We start from the raw sequence: 22,890 nt of genomic DNA on the forward strand, positions 1-22,890 counted from the left end.
ATTTTAGTTTACTAAAACACTTATTGTATATTTACCTATTAAATGGTCCAGTCTATAAAATCACAGGGCTATACTCTATAAAACTAATTACACATTTGGAGTTAAATTGAATGTGTCATTCTCTTACTATTATTTAAAATATATTAATATCATTATGTAAAATATCAAGAGCAGATGAACTCAAGTATTAAGGAAACATGGAACTCTGGGGCTAAGCAGACAGAAAAGGACATGAGGAGTAGTGTATACAAAAGGCTTAGAAATAAATGAAATAAAATTCATTATTTTATTATTTTTAATGGCTATCAAACTATTTCAATTAAATTTTTGGTTGTAAACCTAGCCTTTAACATCTTGCCAGCCCACTATTTCAATTATAACATGAAAATAATATCACATTTTCCTGGAAGAAAGAGAAAATAAATCGAAGGCATGAAACATGCATAGAGAACTTTTAGCCAACTTCAAAATAAAATTCACAGTCTGGAATAATATGAAAAGGACTTAAGAAATGAGAGGCAAGCACACATCTCTCCTCATAGAAGGAGAGAGCTGCTCTGTGGAAATATTAAGGAAAAGCCAGGTCATATAGCAAGCATTCTTTTCTAGGTATTAATGAAAGTCAGCAGATACTGCTAACAGTGATGGTCAAGGTTGTAACGCTTCCTTCATTCCAAACTTATCAAAGCTCTAAACTCCATGCCGGGCTTCTCAGCACCAGGCTCAGATCAACAATGGGCAAGTCATGAAGACAGCCCAGCTGATGATCTGAAATTTAGAAAGAAAACATACTTTATAAACAAGTACAAATTCCCAATAGCTTTCTTACCTGAAGGGTAGGCAACTCCATCCACTGAACCTTCCTGTGGCCTGTCATGGTGAAATAAATTCAGAGATGAAGAGAGATTCTCTGGGTCTTAGATATAAGTATGGTTTTAGGGAACAAACTGGAAAGATACCCAAATTCAAAGGCAGATGACTTTAAACAACCCCTCAGTGTCACCTTCAAGCCTCATCTAGGAATTTTGCCAACAAAGTCAAAATGGAGGAAGAATGTACACAGAGGAAAACTGGACAGGCTGACTGATTCTTGTATGTTTGAATTCCAGAACCTGAACAGAATTTTAAAAAGAACAAACTTCACTTCAAACTTCCCATAGCTCAAATGTCAAGAAAATATTAGAAGTAATTAGAAGAGGTTGGAGATTGAGTAAATCACAAATAAGCTCAATCCAATTAAAGTTACAGCTAACTCTAAAACGCAACTCAACTCAACTCAAAGAAGATTCTAGAGCAGCCTTTCATTCTAAGAAAGTTACAGATCAGCCCTTTACTCTAAAAAGCCAAAGAAAGAAAAAGGCTGATGCTTGCCAAAACTCAGAACTCTTAAATCTCAGTGTTCTACGTGATTGTTACATAATGTTCAATGGTACAATTACAGAATAACCCCAGGAAGAATTGGAGCCATAATCCAGGGGAAATGTTGTCAATACACATCAGGCACCTACAAAAACAGACCAGGGTATACAAGCTTAAATGTACTAAAGATGGTACAGCGTAGGCTGAATAACAGTGTGTGAAGAAATGGCATGTTTAGATGGATCTGGCAGTAAAGAACAAGAATCCCAGCTACTCAGCATGAAGATTCCAAGTTCCAGGTCTTCCTAGGAAATTTAGCAAGACACTGTCTCAAGACAGAGTGGACAGCTTTTGCTCAGGGCTACCACACTATTCCTTAGATAAGGCTTTGCTGAATTAGAACAAGAGCTTAAAGCTCTTCTGAGTAATTCAGGCCCTACTCTTAGGCAAAAGCCTCACAATTAGCCTTTCTTCTTTTATGTAGCATGGTCACACTAATTCCTACCATCCTGAGTAAGCTTTTCCTTAAAGACTTATGGAACTGGAGTAAACAAAATAAACAGTCCTGGGCTTCTGAACTTGACATTATAACCGTAAGAACCATCTATGCTGTCTCATGTAATGAAAGAACATGATTCTTGTATAACACTGTAGTGTATAATACTTTCAAAGTTTATTTGTCTGTCCTACTTTTGGGGAACTCAAGTCAATTCCCACTCATGTTACTCCTCACATCAACGTGAACGTTCTTGTTATGTCTCCTGGCATACAATCTCTAATTCATCAGGGGATGGCTGGGTCAGCTGTAGTTAAGCAATGCCAAAAAGACTTCCAAATGCTTGTATACTGATTTTCATTTTCGACCGAAGTGTAGAAAGCTTTACAAACCACATTCTTGCTAAGAATCTAACATTAAAAATATCTCTGTAAATTCAGTAATACCTTTTGCCTTTCTGACTTTTGTTTGGTTTTGGCTTTTGGTTTGTTTGGTTCGTTGGCTTTTTTGTTTTTTTGTTTTGTATTGTTTGAGACAAGGACTTACTATGTCGCCCAAATTGGTCTTCAACTCATGATCCTCCTGTCCCAGCCTCCTGAGTAGCTGAGATTACAGGTATGCATCACCACATGAAAGAACCAGGCATCAATTATTAGTCACTTAATTATGGGGCTCCATTGCGTGAAATGTACCAGAATGTAATTTGTCATGCCAATGGCAACATGTGCTCACACAAAGCTAGATAGGATAGCACTTAGCACACATTGTTGCTACACACTTAGCACACATGACTGACTGGAGAAGCGGCACGTGTGCATGGCTAATCCATCATCACCACAAATGTGAATAATGCTTGCACTGTGATATAACACAGAATCACAAGTATATACCCTCTTCACATTGGCTTCCTTCAGCTGATAATGTGCATTAGAGTCTTTTCAAGCCTTGATAGCTCATTTCTAAGTAGAACACTTGAATTACTTTGAGAATCTCATTTTGATCGTATTCACCTCCTTACCCAACTCCTTCCAGACACACCCTCTCCATCCTCAACTTCCTACAAACACAACTTTGAGTTGGCATCATCTTAAAAACAAACAGCAACAAAAACCTCATCCAGCCCAATTTGTGCTGCACAATTACTCTTGGGAGTAAGGCCTATCCTGGAGTATGGTTTTGTGAGTTACTATATTTCTATATTGTCAGATATGCTATGACCCCAATTTCTAGGAAGTGTTCAAAAGACTGAAAATAAGAAGCCTGTGACCCAGAGCCTACTTTTCTTTTAACTAGGGACAGTTATAGCAATCTTTTATCAGAAAAGTTTGTCATATTAAGCCACTGATATTTTGTGGTTTCCTGGCATAAGCTGAAAGTTCACTATGATAGTTTATCTTACAGGCTGCATGCTCTTTGATAAACCTTTTGGAAGTGTGAACTACGTTCCTTTTCCTAATATCTGAATGGGCCTAAAATCTTATTTGCAAGCAAAAGAATAGGAGAGAGGTAACACTGTTATTTTTGATGGGTCAAAAAGGGCATGCAATTTCAGCCTTCTTTGCAGCATTCCGTTTGAAGTCTGTCCTGGTTGGGCTTGTTTTCTTTTCTTTGTTTGGGGTTTTTGTTGTTGTTGTTGCTTTTTGTTTAGGTTTTGGTTGGTTTGGTTTTGTCAGCTTGACACAATCAGAGTTATCTGGGAGAAGGAACATTAACTGAGAAAATGCCTCTATCGGATTGTCTGAAGGCACTTTATTGACTGCTGATTAATGTGGGTGGGCACAGGTGGCACTGCCACCCCTAGATAGGTGGTTCTTGGCTGTATAAGAAAGCAGGTTGAGTAAGCAACGGGGAGCAAGGTAGGAAGCAGTGCCCCTCCATGGCTTCTGTCTTAGTTCCTGCTTTGAGTTCCTCCTTTTGTTTCCATCCATGGACTATGACCTGGAATGTAAGCCAAATAAATTGTTTTCCTCCTAAGTGGCTTTTAGTCAGGGTATTATTGCAGCAACAGAAACTCTAAGACAGACTCCCAGCCTAAGCTATTAAGTCTGCTATCCCATTGCCTCACTGTGAGGAAGTTGAGGCCGCATAGTGAATTTATCAATAGGCATCCTGACAGTATGCTCAGTCTTTCCAACTGAGTTACAAGAGAAAAAGCCATGCGCTAGACCATATGGTTGTGTCAAACTACTGTACTTTGGGGTAATTACACAGACATAGGGATGCTTGCCATATACATGTATATCTGCACATAAGTATATCTGTATGCACATGCAACTGAAAGTTCTATTATGTAGTACTTTACTAAGAATAATGTACTAAGTATAATGGCTTTCTGCCCTGTATAATTTCATTATTTAAAAAGTATGGGGGTTTGTCTCATATAGTGTCTTCCCCAGCCCAGACTGCCCTTAAACTTACTATGAATACTAGAGTGGCCTCAATCTCTTGATTCTCCTGGTTCCCCATTACAGATGTGAGGTATCACTGTAGCTCTGCAGTATAGTTGACTTAAGTTTTTATTGCTGTTTATAAATAGGTTAAGATGTAAAACAACATATCCTATGCAATACCCTTTCCAGTTGAAAAGCCTTCCCTATACTCTAACTACTCTTCAAGATGTGGCTTCATGAACTCCCTCCCTCCCTCCCTGGGAGGTTGGGGGGCGTTGCATGTGCGTGTCCTCTTTCTGCTGATGCTAATAGCCTCTGATATTTCATCCCCAAAGAGTAGTCTAAAGGAGGGGAAGGGCTGTTATAAGGCTCCCTCCAGTCCCCTTTAAGCTCTATTCATGTATGGCTGCCACTCATGGCCAGGCAACTCCTTTTAACAGCTGGAAATGAGCCCTACTCCCACTTAAGGGTGTGATCCTGAGAATTCATGGTGACTGTTATCTATTGTTCTAGTAAAACTTTTACATAAATTCTGGCGTGGTAAACATCAGTGTCCTGGCTTGTCATTTGTGATTCCACACAAGGCTGTTCTTTTTCTCCCATTGGCTAATTTCATAATTCTCCGCTCATTAAATAAATTGCTTGATATATGACAGTTTTGTTTCTAATTTAACAACTATTATTTAGGTTTCTTTGAGGTGGGGCATAGAAAAATAATTTAATCATTTATCCACATACATTAGCCTTCAAAGCAGAAAAATACTGTAGGTGCCAACTCTGCGAGTTTTACGCAAAGCAAATAATGAGTAAACGGTTTTCCTAAGAAAACTACCAACCACCTAAGCTACAAGTCCGAGCTCTCTTAAATATTTGGTGAGATAAAGCGGAGTTACTAGCTCCTCATTAACTCAAGGAAACTACTTTTGAAAATGCTGTTCCAGAACTCGTACCCAGTCCCGGGGGGAGCGGAAAACGGGCATCACAGCAGAGAGCCGACGGTTCCTTTGGGACAGTTCACAGAGGAAAGGAAGGCGGGACTTCCGAACGTGTTCCTCCGGCTCGCCCAGGGGATTCACCCTCTGAGCATGCGCCGCGGTCAGCTTCACCTTGGCCCTGGCAACCGCCAGGCCCCGCCCTCTGGTGTCCTGCGGAAAGCACTCCGGGCAGGGCGCGTGGAGCGGAGGCCGTACGGACCGAGAGTTCGTCGTGGTGCAGGTTGGCCTTCCCTCAGGTCCGGTAGCTGGGGCCAGACACCGGACAGGCCCAGCGAAGGTCTTACTGCGGTCGAACGCTGCGTGTGGCGTTCCTGTGGGGAAAGACTCGAAAGGTCTGGGGCCTAAATAAGCCTTATTAGGCTCCCCAAGTTGGCTTTGCTCACTCCAGGCACAGCCTGTGAGCGCGGATGTGTAATTCAGGCACTGGAGTGGTTTCAGGGTGGTTGCAGAAGAAGGAAGACAGATGTGTGCTGTTAACATCAGCTGATAAGCAGAAGCTTTTCTTGTGTGTCTATTTCTTGGGCATGTGAGACAAGTATAGTAACACTTTGCGTTGCTAGGTTGGGTAAGGATGGGGATGCCTAAGAAATATTGCAGCATTTCAGGGCTGTTTATGATTGAACTCCAAATGCAAAATTTTACAAGACACTCTGCCTGTCATATAATGTTTCTGTGGGAAGGGATTCTAGTTTTGTGTTAAAAAACGGTATCTTGAATGTTTTTTAAAAATGGGATATTATACCTCATCAAATTATATGGCCAATTCTTAGTACTTCACAAACAACTATTGAAAAGAGTCTTATCTGGTCCTGAATTAGTCCACAATTCAAGATAGGCGAGATTTAAGGAATGTTCCCTTGGAAAGCAAATCGGCTTAGTGTGGTGGAAAAGATAGCCTTGTGCCGGGCTGTGTAGAGCCCCAAAGAAGAGTAGACAGAGAAATCCTGGATGCCTTTTACAGAACGGTTTTAATTTAGTTGGCAAGTATTTGAATCCATCTAAAAGTATAAAAAAAAAAATATCAGGAATAGGTAAATCGGAAATAATTGCACTTTTGCCAGAGGAAAACCTCATTGAAAAGTCCCTCTCCGCACGTTTGTTCATATCAAATAGGTGGACCAGAGATAAGTAGTCAGAAGTGTAAAAGATTGTCTTTGTCTGTTTGACTTAATAAGGAGCCGAGTTAGAATCGGACTTCGAGCCTAAAAATAGATGTTATGTGCAAAGGAGACAGGATGCAACCACATGAATATCATTATTTTTTTTTTTGAGAAATTGAGTGGAAGGAGATGTTATAAATTACTCTTTTAGTCTAAGTTGCTGAGTAGACTGCCAAGACACTAGTTATTTGTTAGTTCCCTAGGAATCGTCTTTGTTTTCTAATTCTTTCCAACAGACCCCCCGCCCCCACTCCAGCTGCATCTGCTGGCATGTATTCGATGTTAAGTATAGGTGTACTCACATGCCCCCATGGCCTCTTTCCTCATTGCTTGTTGTCATACACACATGCACATATATAACCTGTACAGAAAGTATTCAGTGGGAAAGTTCTTACACTATTTTATCTTTGTGAACGGATCTGAAGGGTATATACTTTTGAAACATTTAGAAGTCTAAGAGCAAATATTTCACTCCGTGGGATATTTTACAGATGTAATTGTTATTAGCTGTTTCAGCATTAGCATATGTATTAGAATCACATATAATCCATAATCACAAAGAATACATGTGACATTTTACCCCTAGCAGGAAGTGAGCGAGTAATTGTATAGTGGACACCAGCTGATGTCCTCTAATAAAATTCAGTGCTGGCACTACTGGAGACAGCGTCAGAATCCGCAGGCTCACAATTCAGTCACCAAGATTGTCCCAGCTTACTCCAAGTCAAACTGAGCCTTCGGAATCCCTTTCCAGCTAGCTACAAGCCGGGATTCCTTCATCCCCTCTGCAGATGCACTTGATTTGCTTGTGTGGCTCACAGATCTCAGGGAACACTATGCTCGCATTTGAAGGTTATCATAAAGGATATTTTAAAAGATGTAAATATACAGGCAGGTAGAAGTAGGGAAGAGACCCAAGCACAGGGGCTTCCTCCCAGTGCAGCCCAGGTGTGCTTTCTTACAGTGTGTGCATGAGTTCCTCTTTGTGTGAGCCCCCGCATAGTCAACTGTCCAGAAACTCCTGGAAGCCCTGATTCGGGTGTTTATTAGAGTGTTTTATAGGCTTACTTGCTAACAGAATGAAAGGGAATCGTCAGGGCCTGTCAGGTCCTTTGGCTTCCCCCCTTCCAAGGTATAAGGCAAAATCCATTTTGAAATGGGTATTTGTTCATCTTCTATGATATTGGAACAATTTAAAGTTGAACTTTCTACTACCTCTCCTGAAAAAGGAGTTTTAAGTCAGAAATCAGGGGAAAAAGAGAAAAGGGGTGTGTGTGTGTGTGTGTGTGTGTGTGTGTGTGTGTGTGTGTGTGTGTGCGCATGCATTCATAATACCCAATGATTTTCCTCGTACCACTGCAGCCTTTTATTTATTTAGATTCCCCATGAGAGTTGGTGTCATAGGATGTCAATTCAATTTACATAGTTGAATGTATTTCTGTATAATAATAACAGCAAGTCTTGTATTCTTAATATTTTTAAATCAAAATTGCTATATTTGGGACAAAGTGGGTACTGTCAGTGTCTACATTTTATATTTGAAATCATCTTTAATATAGACTTTCCATTTTTTATGAAAGAATAGTTTGCAAGAGTAACTGAAATTGCTCTTTTGAGTTGGTTTTTAATTTTGTATTTTCAAGCATATCAACTTAGTGGGTTTTGAACTTAGTAATATCTATTGAAAAATACTAAGCCCAACAGTGTAACTTATATTGGTCAATTTTATTTGTAATAACAGTACAATGTTGATATTTCATTCCTTCTCACTTTAATTTTTAGTGTACCTATGATAACGCTTTAGAAACAGTATACTTTGGTTCAAAGAAAAAAATGGCTCTCAGTCCATCTGTAGTTCCTCAAGAAAGTGAAGAAAACAATGCAAACTGTGTAGAAACGAAACAGTCACAAACTGCTTCCACTGTATCAGAGGACCCCCTTCAACACTTATGCTTAGCGTCTCAGGAAGTGCTTCATAAGGCTCAGCAAAGTGGGAGGTCGCGGTGTATTCAATGTGGTGGCTCAAGGATGTTCTACTGCTACACATGCTGTGTCCCGGTGGAAAATGTGCCCACTGAGCAGATCCCGTTTGTGCAGGTAAGAGGCTCGTTTGAAAGTAGAAAAATGCATTTCAAAAAGAGACCATATGTGTATGTTGTGTGTACATATGTATATGTGTGTATGTATATGTATATGTGTATATGTATATGTTTGTGTATATGTGTGTATTTGTATATCTGTGTGTGTGTATATGTGTGTATGTATATGTGTGTATATGTGTGTACATGTATATGTGTGTGTGTGTATACATAGATACACTGCTCCAGCACCATGCCTGCCTGCCTGCTGTCATGCTCCTTGCTATGATAGTCATGGAGTCTAATGCTCTGAAACCGTTATCCCCAGTAAACTTTTTCTTTCCCTTCCTTCCCTGCCTTCCTTCCTTCCTTCCATCCATCCTTTAAAGATTTATTTCATGTATGAGTTCACTGTAGCTGTTTTCAGACACACCAGAAGAGGGCATTGGATTCCATTACAGATGTTGTGAGCCACTATGTGGTTGCTGGGAATTGAACTTAGGATCTCTGGAAGAGTAGTCAGTGCTCTTAAAACTACTGAGCCATTTCTCCAACTTTTTCTATAAGTTGCCTAAATCATGGTGTTTTGCTACAGCAATAAAAAGTAACTAAGACAAGAATAAATCAGACATACCTTTATTTGATGCAGAATTTGAAAACTCTAAGACTTGAATAAAGATAAAAAAGAAAACCTCAGAAGGGAAAAGAAACTCTCAGCCTCAGCAGCCCTGTTTGAAAGACTTTGCTTTGGGGCAAGCACTTGTACCTTCCTGCTGGTGGTGCTTTAATATAGCTGAGTCTCTTGTCAGAAACATGGCCATTGGAGGACAAATGGTCATCTGGTCTATATTTCAAGGTAGAATATCTCTTCCAAACTCCCCTCTGGTCTGGTCAGTACTGTAGTGTTTACTCTCCCCTGTCAGTATCTAATGTGGTTTTCCTGTCAGATGTTTATGAAAAGTGCACAAATGTAAGTTCCCATTGTTTGCTGTGCCCTGGTATCACTGCCAGAAGCCTCAGACTTACTCATTGAAAACTGTGATGTTCTGGGTCCTGAGGTCATGGACTTTGTGTAATTGCCTTATAATTAGAGATTTTAGTCCATAAAACTTCCTTTTTATTACACTTTAAATTAGTCTACATGATTTGAAAAATGCATTAATAACATTTGGTTCTGTGTCCTTTGGTCTTGTTTGTTTTTTATTCTTTTTTTAAAATCAATTCTGTGTTCTTGATGTAAAGTTGATGAGAAGTTGATGATAGCCTTTACTCTAACTCTACTCATCAACTTGTTAGATAGTTACTTTAGGAGTAGACATCTGTCCTGATCTTTGTCATTCCCCCTTCCTGCTTCCTGGGACTAAGATAAAGCTGACTGGTATTCAGAGGCCCTGGGGGAGGGGAAGAGAATGACCGCTGAGGCAGTGCTGTGAGGAAAGTCTAGGGCAGTGCTCATTCAGGAGCAGACCTGTGTAAAATAATCCCCGAACTGCCTACTTAAATGGTGACTCTCCTACAACTAGAAATTGTCATGTTGGTTTCGTGTGATTGGCCCTGTAACCTAAGTGATGACTGGGAAAGTGGAAATGAAAAGGGAAAGTAGTGCTTGCAGTCCTAATCGGGGGCTGTTGAAGGTGCCTTTGTGCCTGCATTCCTCCGAGGTATATGCTTTATTACATCTTGTCCTCACCTCACTGTCCAGAAAGAAAAAGGAAGGAAATTTGGTTTACTTTGTGTGCGCAGCAAGTGTTCCTTTAGAAAATAGCCCTGGGGCACCTGAAGGGTCAGTCTCTCCCCTCAGACCCTCAGTCATTCTCCACAGGGCAAACTCTCTCCTCTCAAGACCCCACCCACCATGCTGCCTTGTGTGGTGCTCTCTCTCTGCTAATGCTGCCCCACTTCAGAAGCCCAGTCATGGCCTCTGTACCTTGAGGCTGCCTGTCCAAGTACTCTCACCGTAGCAGGAACGTGGTGAACTGCAGAACAAATGACAAGCATTATCTTTAGGCATTTCAAAGTCACCAGGTGGAAAGATATTTTATTTCTCCATTTATAAAAGGCTCCAGAGCAAGTAACTTGAAGGGACAGCTGGCCTGTGGGAAGGAAGTGGATGGGATACTGTAGACCTTTGGACAGTGCTGAACGTTATCTTGATTGGGGCAGCCAGTTCACACATATACTATATACTAGACCCTAGTTCACACGTAACTATATAGTAACTCTCGTTCACACGGATACTATATACTAAACCCCATTAGAATGCAGACTAAGCACATGTGTGGGTCAAAACAACAAAAACAGTTCTACGTTCCAGAGTAAAATGGCTGCCCTCTAGGATCTGGTCATAGAGATCTTACTTTCCTTGTATGAAGTGGGGGTCTTGGAGATGGTTGATATACTTACCAAATGAAGAAACTTAAATAGTAAAAAACATTTTAGCCCAAGAAATCTAAGGTAACTTAACTCTGAACAGAAGTAATACATAATATGTAAGGAAATACTTGGGCAAGTATTTTTGAGATACAACTTGTATCAAATATAACTTGAGTGGTGCTATTTGTAGTAAAGCCCTTTAAGGCTTATTCTGTTGCTGTTTTTCTATTGGCAGCCTAATTTGTGCTGTGAAAATGTATTGCCAAGGATCACAAAATTTCAGGTAACTTTGACTTGAAAAAATGTTTGGGGAACAGGATTTAAATTTGAATTTTAAGTCTGAAGTATCATTTAAGCTTTCATTTCTTCTGAAAACAGCATAAAGTAAACCTGATTTGATAGGAATTATTTTTTTAAAATGTCCTTGGCATGGATGCTGAGATGTGAGGAACTGAATACATGTAGGTATTAGGTAAAGGAACCCTGGCTCATTGCTGTGAGAGCGGTTACACGTGTGGGTGAAGTCATTGCTAGGTACATGGTCCACATTGATGAGCGACTGGTGTTTAGCTGTGAGTGTGCTCATAGGAACTCAGTGTGAGCTTGGTATATTTGCCTCAGAGGGCATACTGACAAAATATCACAATTTCATACTCTGTTCATTTGCCTTTTTGTTTTTTTTTTTAGCTTCCACTGAAGATTGATATCATTAAGCATCCGAATGAAACAGACGGCAAAAGCACGGCTGTGCACGCAAAGCTCTTGGCGCCAGACTCTGTGAACATTTACACGTATCCCTGCATTCCGGAGTATGAAGGGCAGGACCACGAGGTGGGTGCCTTGGCACTTACACCCTCATGGGAACTCTTAACTCCAACATGATTTAGTGTCCTCTTAGCAATATAGTGTGTGTGTGTTTAGAGACATTTACCTTTAAATAGGTCTTTACTCTCTGCCAGTATCCTGCATCTCCTTTTCCCCCTCAGAATTCTCCTGTTGGTATTGCTTGTGCATGCTCTAATGTGATACAGACTGGGAAACTGAGTTAACTGTCATTGGAAGAAGAAAAAGACTGTCTCAGAGTAGTTTTTAGGAATTCTCACCAAATTAAGAGTTTTAGTATATAAATATTGAGATATTTCTTATAGCTGCTTATCTGTCTTCCTTGGGCATACCTAGATACCTAATTCATATTCTAGTTAAAATAGTCATTTTGGTAGGATGTTAGTAGCCTTCCTATCAAAAAAAGTAACTTTGTAATAGATTTAAAAAAAATAGTCTTTAGGTGCTTCTAAAACAAGCATGTAAACCCTTTTTACTTTTTTTGAGATATATATTTTTTCTTATTTAATATTTCAAAATAAATATATACTTACATATATACGTTGCGATGTATAACTTTATATCTCTATATAATTTAAATTTATTTAGAAAGTTATATTTACAAGTAATATCTGAGTTTGATCTAGTTAAATGTTTGTGTATCCTTCTCTGTCCAGTTCAATACCATTTATTTAATTAAGTAGAACACACTGTTGCATTCTAATTTTAGACAGTTTCCCTGTGTGGTCTGCACTGGTCTCAGCTCTATAGGTGTGAGGCCATCAAGCATGTCTCATAGCCCTCCCCGCCCCCACAGCGGACTACTTTATCCTATTGTCGTCATTTTATTTTCCTTTATACAAGTGGAAATGGTTTTTATTCACTGAACAGTTTTCAGTGGCTGTTTTTAAAAAGTATCGTGTATTTTGTTTTTTGTCTATCTGGATGGCCTGTAACTTCTTAGGAAGCCCAGGCTGGCCCCGATCTCATGTCCCTACATCTCTAGTGCTAGAATTAATTACAGGAGTACAGCACCACTTCACAGAAATGAGTCTTTGTTGTTGTTGTTGTTGTTGTTGTTGTTGTTAGTTTGTTTTTAAATTTGGGGTACTGTTAACTTGGCTTTGTCAATTAGTGAGAAACTTGTTTTGAAGCAACTTCTCCAGGTAGTATAATATGATTATATGCTATTAGGAATGAGCTCAAAGCTTTATATATATGGTAAAGCAAATACTAGGGTCAACCTAATGCTTATTTCTTTTCACACTCAGCATCTCTCTTCCTTAGGGTTTAAGGCAGAGTTTGCTGAAGATCACAGTAACATGTAGCTAACCTGAGTTCCTTTGTTTTAGGTTGTACTTGTTTTTCCTGGGCCTCAGTCTATCTCAATAAAAGATGTCTCTTTCCATCTACAAAAAAGGATCGAAAGTAAAAGTGGAGACAAAGCTGACGACCTGGATATGCCACCTCGTAAGCTTGTGAGGACTGAGGCACAGGAAGGCTGGGATTTGAATGAGAGCATGGGCAAAGGCCCAGAGCTGAAAAGAGTTGTCTTCATTGACAGCACCTGGAATCAGACAAACCAGATCGCCTCTGATGAGCGGCTTCGGGGTGAGGATTGTGTTCCGGCACTTTCTTCCCCTGCCAGCTCTTATTGAGAACAACTTTACATCTGTGGCTCCCTCAAAAGAAAATCTCTGTTCAGTGCTTGCATGTGCTCCATTTCTCTTCTCCCTTTCTGTATTTGTGTGTGTGTGTGTGTGTGTGTGTATGTGTGTGTGCATGCTCGTGTGTGTGTGTCTGTCTCTGTTTGTATGCGTGTGTGTATCTGTCTGTCTGTGTTTGTATGCGTGTGTGCTTGTGTGTGTGTGTGTGCATGCTCATGTGTGTGTGTGTCTGTCTGTCTCTGTATGTGTGTGTGTCTGTGTTTGTATGCGTGTGTGCTTGTGTGTGTGTGTGTGTGTGTGTGTGCTTGTGTGTTTATGCATCTGTGGACATTGCTGGAGAAATCCTTTTAAAGTAAGCAGTAGGCTTTGCAAAACAGCTATCTAAATACTATAGATCTGTTGAAAATAAGAACGCTCCTACGTAATAAATAAAATGCCATTGGTTCTCCTATGAGAATTAGCAGAACTTGTACAAAATCTAACTTACAACCTGCTTTCACATCTCTTCAATAAATACAGTAATGGCTTGTGTAGCACTTTTCCCTCTGACACAGCATTTAAACTCAGAGTTTTTGATGCTTGTATAAGCTTAGTGTCTTAATCTAGAGCAGTTTCCTTTTTAAAAAATTTAGATTTTGGTAAAGCGGCCACATTGGTTGACTGAATGTCTTGTCATGATAAACTCAGTCTAGATACTTTGGTTCATATACTTTTTACATTATTTAAAATGTACAAGTATGTATGTGTGTTTGTGTGCACATGTGCATGTAGGAGCACATGGAGGCCAGAAGAGGGCATTGGATCCCTTGGAGTTAGAGTTACAGGCAGATAAGAGCTTTCTAACGTGGGTGCTGGAAACCAAATTTGGGTCCTGCACATGAGCAGGAAGTGCTGTTAACTACTGTGCCATTTCCCCGGCCTCATAGTTAGGATACTTTAAGAGGAAATTCAGGCTTGTCTGTAGCTGGTCCAGTTTGATCTGTTGTTTGTTGTCATTAATGATAGTTGGGGCTTTCCCTGTCAGTTCATGAGTTGTTTGGTTGAGCATGTCATGCATGTTGAATTCAAGTTTTATACTTACTGCTGCGTTCTGGCAGGAGACATATAAAACAAGCTGTCTCCTTATATAATTACTTAATTTAACAAGAACTGCTCAATTGGTGGGATTGCCCGATTGCCGGATCTTTGCACCGTGAAAGTCTATATTCCTTTAGTGTACAGGCATAAAGCTTCCAGGCTATAGGCGTTCTCAGCAGAGCTTAGTATTTACGGATCATTGCCTCAGTCGGTCTTTAAATTGAGAAGCCAAATAAGGTGACAGTTTAGTCATGTTACTGCTTCATGTGTGAGCTGACCCTTAACACCAGCCTAGGGAGTTACTGCCTCGGTAGATGCAGCAGCATGTCTCAAGCCCACTTAACTCCCTTCCTGCCGTAAACTGGTTCACCATGTTCTTAAAACCCGCAGTTCATTTCACTAGGATCGGATAGTAGAAACTAAGTCACGTCAGGTGACTACTACATGCCGTGTCTTCAGGGACAGAGCCAAGGAAACACATAGGAGTGCGTACCGGGAGTTCACAGTGGTAGTCTCAACTCACTTCAGTATTACAGGAGTTTCGTTTGTTTGACCTCCATTTCTATGTCTTTTATAAGAAAAACTTCCACATGCCTATGTGTTTATATGTGTATATGATGCCTGTGCATATGTGTATGTACATGTGTTTATGTGTATGTGATACCAGCGCATATGTGTATATACATGTGTTTATGTGTATGTGGTGCGTGTGCATATGTATATATACATGTGTTTATGTGTATGTAGTGCCTATGCATAAGTGTATGTACATGTGTTTATGTACATGTGTTTATGTGTATGGGATGCCTGTGCATATGTGTATGTACATGTGTTTATGTGTATGTAGGCACATGCCTAGCACTGACTGTATGTAGTGCTCAGAGAATAATGTTGAATGTCATTCCTTGCCTCCCACCATGCGTCAGACAGAGCCTCTTGCTCACCGCACCAGACTGGCCGACTCACAGCTCCTGAGTGTCCTCCAGCCACTACCTCCATCTCATCACAGGCGTAGGGATTGTAGCTGTGCCTCTGCCTCTGCCTGGACTGTGGATCTACTCAGGTTCTCAGGCTGTTGTGCAGCAAGTGGGCTGCTGTTCACTGGGCCATCTCCTAGCCCTCGATGCCTTTCCGCTGGAGTGACATGCGGAGCTCCCAGTAACGGTTTCAGTTACTTTACCTGCCCCCCAATTAACACAGTAGTAGTCTGTGGTCCAGGGGCTCATACTGTTTCTCTTGTTTCTTTGTACCTTCCTCCATACTTCAAGCATTCTCCGTGCTTTCTTTCTAAAAGCTTTAAGATTTTTCCACGTATTGAATAGCTTTGTGACCAGAAGGCAAGAGAACTACTCAGTTGGTACTGCATGGTTGCCAAAGGCCCCTCAAATAAAGACGCACTACAATCTGTCACCATTTCCAAGCTAAAGGAACCTCCCGGTACCTTTCCCTGACTTAGCTCATTAGCTAATTAGTTAGTCTGCACCTGTGGGCTCTAACACTTTGGAGAGTTCAGTGCTGCAGTTTACTGGATGATCCGTCTTGGCCTCTGCTTTGGATGACTGAGAAGTCACAATCCGCCACAGCCCCTCAGTCCCCTTACTGCAGCAAGTCACTCCTCAGTTTGAAGATTGTCTGGGATTTTTCTTATTACTTACTACCTTATATGGTAATTATGAGGTTCAAGTGAAAGAACACAAGTAAAGGTCCTTGAAAAACCTATAAATAGAATTATTCTGCTACTATCCAAAGTCAGTTTGTTTGGGTTGGCCTAAAATGAGATTTGTATGCATGGTTTGTTACTCCTTCCCAATTCCCATAGAAAACATGCAGTTCGCTTCTGTGCTAGTTCATAACCATGGAAAGCATGTCCCTGCGGATCCTAATTCAGTCCCTGCCTCCTCTGCCTCCTCAGGAGTAACTGAGGGACTCTTTCTGAGTCAGCTGACCTCACTTCACATAGTGTTTACCAATTTCATGTATTTTTCTGCAGTTTTCAAAATTTTATTATTTCCTTACAGCCAAATAGAAATTCCATGTATTTTCAGTACCCACTGATCTGTTGATAATTGTATAGGCTGACTTCATTTCCTCCCTATTGTATAAACAGCAGTGATGAATGTAGAAGATGCCTGCTGGGTTTATTTCCGGGGTGCCATAGTGAGGCTGTGTGTTAGCTCTATTGTTAGTATTCTGAGAAACCTCCACAGTGATTTCCACAGTAGCTACACAGTTTATCTTCCCACCAGCAATGAATAAAAGGGTTTCCCCCAACTCCTCACCTTGTAGAGATCTCTTACATCATTGATTAATTTATTTCTAGTTATCTGGGTTACTTTGGTTTGGTTTGGTTTGGTTTTTGAGACAATTATAGTGGAATATTTTTCCCTGTTTTCCTTCCCTGCAAGTCCATCATTGGTGTACATTAAAGCTACTGGATTTTGTATCCTTTGCTGAGTGTGTTTATCAGACCTAAAAGTTTTCTAGTGAAGTCCATGTGGTGTTTTAAGGTAGAATCACATTGTCTATAAGAAGCAATAGGTTAATTTCTTCTTTCCAATTTTCATCCTCCCTGCCTTTCTCCAATCTTACTAGCTAAAACTTCCAGAATCATATGGAATAGGAATCAGGAGATTCCTGATTCCTTACCCTTGTCTAAGATTTTAGAGAAAATAGTCTGTTTTCCTTTGTTTAGAACATTGGTTATAGTTTGTCATATATAGCTTTTATCATAGTGTGGTATATTCTGTCTGTTCTTACTTTCTTGTGGAATTTATTTTGGGGGCATGTTGAAAATAGTTAAGGAATATGCTGGGTTAGTAAATAGATTCTCCTCCAAGATCCATGACTTCACCAGCCTGGAAAGATAGCTACGTTTCAAGTATGAGGCATGATTTCCCACTGTAGTGGGCTTAGTTAAGTCTGGTTAGATAGCTGTTAGTTATCCCCAGGATGGCTGCCACTACCGTCCCCTTGGGATTATTGTGCCATACTGGTGGTTGCTGTAGTTTCTAGCATCGCAGTTGGGTAGGACTGTTGGTTGCTTCCCTCTTTTGGAAGCTCTCATGGTGTCTTCTAGTCTTCATGAAAGCTAGTCTTCAGGGAAGAAGCTTTTAGGCCTGCTCAGGGCCCTATGTCTGCAGGTGCATGGTGTCTTCAGCAGTAGGGTATAACCTTCCACCTCTGGGGAGCAACCAAGGATACTAACAACATCTATATTTTTGAGTCTCTTAGACAACATTTACCAACAACAACAACTCAAAAAGGGGCTTCTCATGCCTGGTGTTGGGGGTTCTGTTAGATCTTTGGCTCTCGGAGGGAACATTATCAACCCAGACAAGAAACTTTGATATCAAGTATGTATGTATATTTATATACCTACTTATATGTATTATAGTGTGATTCTTTATGTCTTGTTCAGACATCCTCACAGTCATTTCACCTTCCTCCCTCTGCACTTGTCTCCCTCCTCCTCTCTGGTGAGAGCCTGTAACAAAATCTAAAGAAAAAAAAAAGTGAATCAAAATGACAACTAGTTGAGGAATAAAATCATTTTATCTAATAAATTAAATCCTTTTTGCGAGTCAATAATCAAGTTCTGTCCACAAATCAAAACATGAAAAGAAGCTGCCAGAAAATAGCAGGCGAGAACAGTGAGGTAGAAGGCTCCCCAACACTGTTAGGTTTAAATGTGTCATATAAGGTATGAGACTCGGGGAGGTTAGGTATACACGGGCTCCCATTCTGTGCCATGCATGTGTCCTTTCTATATGTATGTGCATTAAAACGATGCCCTTGTTAGAGTTGAATAGAAGGAACTTGTGGCACTTAAAAAATTCTTGAAGCAATTAGATCATCATTTTCAACACATATCATTGTAACAGTTATGGTTCTCAATAATAATGTGATTAAGAAGTATTTATATTTTCCCTTCTTTGTTTGTTTGGCAGAGTTATTACAAGTTGAACTGAAAACAAGAAAAACTTGCTTTTGGCGCCATCAAAAAGGGAAGCCAGATACTTTCCTTTCCACAATTGAAGCCATTTATTACTTCCTGGTGGACTACCATAGAGCCGTGCAGAAGGAGGAGTACAGAGGACAATATGACAACCTTTTGTTCTTCTACTCCTTTATGTACCGCTTGATAAAGGAGGCCAGACGCTCTGGAGAGAAGGCCAAACAGAAACCCATCCATTAGTTCTGCAAACCCTCTTGACCTGAGCTCTGCAGTGCTCACTAGCGTGCAGCCAAGCCTTGTTTCCCCTGGGGTAATAACCATGCGTGATGCCCAGGAGAGGACCCCGGGGAGAGTCCAGCCTTGTTCATTTTATTGTATTTTTTTAATGGGAAATTTGAATTTGGGCATTTTTAAGAGATGATCCTGATGAAAAGACAGATCAGAAGCTATTTGCTCATTTTGGGCATATCTCATTATATGAGGCATTTAATATGCTGTGCTACGTTTATGTGATGTAATTATATGTGATTAAAGAGTGTCATATAGGGGTTGGGGATTTAGCTCAGTGGTAGAGCACTTGCCTAGGAAGCGCAAGGCCCTGGGTTCAGTCCCCAGCTCCGAAAAAAAGAACCAAAAAAAAAAAAAAAAGAGTGTCATATCTTTTCACTTATACTTGCCCTTACCTTTGGACTTAAAGGAGGTTAGAATTTGTTGGAGAAAAAAAGAAAAAAGGGGAAAAAAAGAAATGTAATTTGCTTCAGGTTGGTGACAGAATTGGCAGAGGTGAGTGTGCTGTGCTGTCTCTGGAAGTCCACACTCCCTCCTGCTGCCCAGCCTCTACTCTAGCAGAGAACTGAAGCATCATGTGGTCCTGCCAGAGGGATGGGCACATGACCCATTTTGGCAAGTCACATGGCCCAACAGGACCAGGTGTGTTTTGATGTATGAGGGATTCTGTAGAAGATGGAATTTATTTTTCAAGCATGAGTGATACAGGGTTCAAATAAATCATGTTTAAAACGTGCCTAGAAGTAAAGGTAAGCTCAGGTTGATTTATGTAGAGCAAAGTCTGGGTTGGGGCAGGGTCAGGACTATGCTAAAGTCAGACTGCCCTGAGCCGAATCTGTTGTCATTTACCCAGCTCTTCAAACCATCAAAACGGTTACAAGGTTGAGGGAAAAGGGAGGGAACAGTCTGATCACTCATTTGCCCCTCTCATGGCAGCCTTAAGAAAGGAGGCCCACACACTTCAGATGAAGTGCCCAGCCCGGCAGCCAGAGTGTCTCTAGTCCTCCCTGAATGCGTAGCATGCCTGTAAGAATAATAAGAAATTGGCTGTACTTGTCTTCTTTTTCTTCAGGGTGATAGACTCCCTGTGTCACGGCCCGGGAGCCCTTCCGTTACTTTGACTCTGCATCATCAGCATTCCCATTCAGACTCTGGTTGCTGTTGACATATGAGCATGCATGGCTGTGCTTGCCCACTGCTGCAGACAAGACGCCTTTACCATCTGCCCCAGGACTTCTGTGTAAGTCAGCTGACAAGACAGCCACCTCCCTGACTCCTAACATGCAAGCAAGGAGTGCACTATGACACTGGCACTTAACTATTTAACAGCATTACTGTGCCAGTGCACAGCCCCTCTGTGGGCACTGCATCAGATGCAGCTCAAGCATCCAGGAAGGGTTCTAGGCCCATTCTTTCTTAGGCTCTGGCCTAGCTCCCTTCTGTACTTGAGGGATTCCGCACAGCAGACTTGCAAGATTCCCTGCAGCTGCTTAAAGGGCTTTGGGAAGTAATCTACAGTGTTAGTGAAACTAGAATAATGGCCTAGAACTGTTCCCAGGCACTAAGCCTGCTCATCCTGACATGACCGCTTGGTTAGGTTAGCGTGCTTGCCACGAGACTGACACCGTCTCTTCATGGCCTCCACTGCCACACCAGCAGATGGTCTCCAGTAATTTGTCAGTTTGCATTTTTTTTCCCATCCTTGCTAGTTTCTCTTCCTCCAGCTTTTCCACCCAGGAGTATTCTAATAAAGTTGCAAATTTAATCTATCCTCAGACTCTTCCAGGGAAGCCAACTACTTTAGGTGGGATTTGGTCAGGAAAGCAGACATCATTTAAAGTGTTAGCATAATCTTTAAACAAGAGGCGGAGTTACTGGGGGAGTAAGTCGGGTTGGCTGCAGCAAGGAACCCATGACTGACTGTAGACCTGTGAATCTTCAGTTCTGTAAGCCTCTTAATCACTCTTCCCACATATCTTGGCTTAGTGACAGGTCCTTCTCGACCCATTTGGAAGCCTTAACGAAGAATTAAAGGGACTTAGCTTGGCTGTTTCTTTGATGCCATGTTGGTCTTTGTCCCAGGTCTATCTTTAATAATTACATTTTATTTAGTGAAGATTTTTTTCCGATCCCAAATCCTTCCTGTCCTTCCACTGAGTTCCATCTGTATGCCAACCCATCTCTGTGAACCTCTGTCCTTACAGTGCCTTATCTGATGGAGTGACTAGCAACTGGCTTCCTCTGGATCGCCCCAAATGTCACAAGTACAGTAGATACATTAGGGAAACTAATGTCTTCCACATTATGGAGGGATAATGTATGAGTGTTTGGTTTCCAGATGCTAATTGTTAATTGGTTCCAATGAAAAGTATTGCTAATCATTTGATGAACTTTAATTGAAGACCATAGCTAAAAACAATCACTGCCCACCTATAAGAATCATTTATCCCCAGACAGTGGATGCAGTCCTCCACATGAAAATGGGAGGAAAAGCATGGATATAGAGGAAAAGGCAAGTATCAAACAAAGGAAAAATTCAGTTGACTATCTTCAGAAAGAATGCATTTGTTCAAAAATACAGTTTGATAGTATGTAATTTCAAAAAGGATCCTAGAAATTAAGGAACTGCTGAAGTAATTCAATAGAGTTGGAAGGTAAAATATCAGAGTAGAAAATTCTCATTTCTAAATATTTAATGTTAGCTTCTTTTGAAATTGTAATTGAGACCATGGAGTCGTATAGACTACTGAATGAAGTAGACAAGGAAAAGGAAAAGGAAAGATGTCAGAGCGTTGACATGATTAGCTAGACACTTTGTTGGAAAGGTTGGGGACTACCTACACAGCAGTATAAATTCACAAAAAAATTAAGCAACATCCGGTGGTAGGAAAATCAAATTACTCTGTGAATCAGTTTCTATATCCAGGTTATTTGAGTTTCCTGAGATTGTTGAGAGAACCCAAAGCCCTCAAATTATTTTTAATTAAAAATTGTATGATTATTGTGTGTATGTGTATGATTTGTAGGGGGAGGGCATGTGCCTCAGCATGAGTACTTGGGGGTCAGAGGACACCTTTTGGAGTCTGTTCTACTTTTATGTGGATTCTGGGGATCATTGGTTTGAGCTCCAAGCATCTTTACCTGTTGAGGTGTCTCACCAGTCCTCCACATTGTTTTTAACCATAACATTTTCATATCCTTTGCGACTCTAGAAAACAATTTCATTTTACATGTCGGTTACGGTAAGTACTAGTTGCTACATATTTATGGTGGAATATTGTGTCATGGAGAAATTGACTGGGACGCTATGTTTAGACCCTCAGTTGACTAATTAATGTCAATCAGTAGGTATCTTTATTCAGTAATTCTGTCACGAGTTAATTCACTAACTAGCTAGTTAACAAGACGGTTTTGGCTTTCTTTGCTGTAACTGGTCTGTTTGTTTGTTTGTCTGTTTGTGAGACAGATCTCACTCTAGCCCAAGGTATCCTGGAAATCACTACTCACTATTTAGTCTTGAACTGTCAGCAGTCTTTCTACATCAGCCCCATCAGTGCTGAGGTTATACGTGTGAGACAGCACACTCAATTCGAAAGGTCATTTCTAAATCCGGTGTAAGGTTGGCTGGTTGGTTATTGTTGTTGTTGTTGTTTTCCTACTTAAGAGATCTCTCAAAAGGACAAAAAGATGGGGGATTAATCTATGAGCTTCATTAGAATAATGGTGTTATAGAGAATGGGGATTGTAAGGGACAATTTTTAAATTCCTAAAACACTACACAAATCCTTAAAAGGAAGAAAGGAAAGGGGGAGGAAGAGGAAGAGGAGAAACACAGCAGTAGCAGTTAAGGCAAAGAATTTTAGTCAAGGATTGAGAACATAGTCAATTTACCCAAAAACAAGCAGCAGGCCACAGGTGACGCAAAGTCAACAGCATCGAGGTCCTCAGCACAATCCAAAACACTACAGTGATGTCTTCAGAACGGAAGTGTACAGTGTTTTACCTGGACTTCCTGTTCAGTCATGTGCCTGATTGGGTTGGACATACACGGTCTCAAAGTTTTACTTTTACATATCCTTGAGATGAAGATGCTTAGGAAAATCTGGAGGACATTTTAGAAAGATGAAAGATAAATCCAGAAAGGAGGAAGAGAATCGGGGCAGTGGAAGGAGGTTTTGAGATTTATTCATTCCACAAAAACTATGCGGTGTCTGCTATGTGCTAAGTTTT

At 40.7% G+C, this 22,890-nt stretch overlaps 1 protein-coding gene across 2 annotated transcripts; it reads left to right on the forward strand.

The window, feature by feature from the left end:
• Positions 1–5,380: 5,380 nt before the first annotated feature.
• On the forward strand, positions 5,381–18,916 carry Dtwd1 (DTW domain containing 1). Of its 2 annotated transcripts, none has more exons than XM_032904129.1 (5): positions 5,381–5,572; positions 8,183–8,497; positions 11,539–11,682; positions 13,026–13,284; positions 18,365–18,916. In XM_032904129.1, the coding sequence occupies exons 2-5, from the start codon at positions 8,234–8,236 to the stop codon at positions 18,610–18,612; spliced, it is 915 nt and encodes a 304-aa protein (XP_032760020.1). In that variant the 5' UTR covers positions 5,381–5,572; positions 8,183–8,233; the 3' UTR covers positions 18,613–18,916. The 2 variants fall into 2 exon arrangements, with proteins under 2 accessions (XP_032760020.1, XP_032760021.1); XM_032904130.1 differs by having other exon boundaries at positions 5,444–5,460.
• The last annotated feature ends 3,974 nt before the right edge of the window (positions 18,917–22,890 follow it).

The sequence above is a fragment of the Rattus rattus genome, chromosome 5, assembly GCF_011064425.1.
Source record: "Rattus rattus isolate New Zealand chromosome 5, Rrattus_CSIRO_v1, whole genome shotgun sequence".
Lineage (NCBI taxonomy): Eukaryota > Metazoa > Chordata > Mammalia > Rodentia > Muridae > Rattus > Rattus rattus.

Excerpts from the sequence above, each read along its gene's own strand:
- Dtwd1 (XM_032904129.1), top strand. The coding sequence starts at position 8,234 with ATGGCTCTCAGTCCATCTGTAGTTCCTCAAGAAAGTGAAGAAAACAAT. Across the intron at positions 8,498-11,538 it reads AGCAGATCCCGTTTGTGCAG|CTTCCACTGAAGATTGATAT; the intron begins GTAAGAGGCTCG and ends TTTTTTTTTTAG. Across the intron at positions 13,285-18,364 it reads CTCTGATGAGCGGCTTCGGG|AGTTATTACAAGTTGAACTG; the intron begins GTGAGGATTGTG and ends TTTGTTTGGCAG.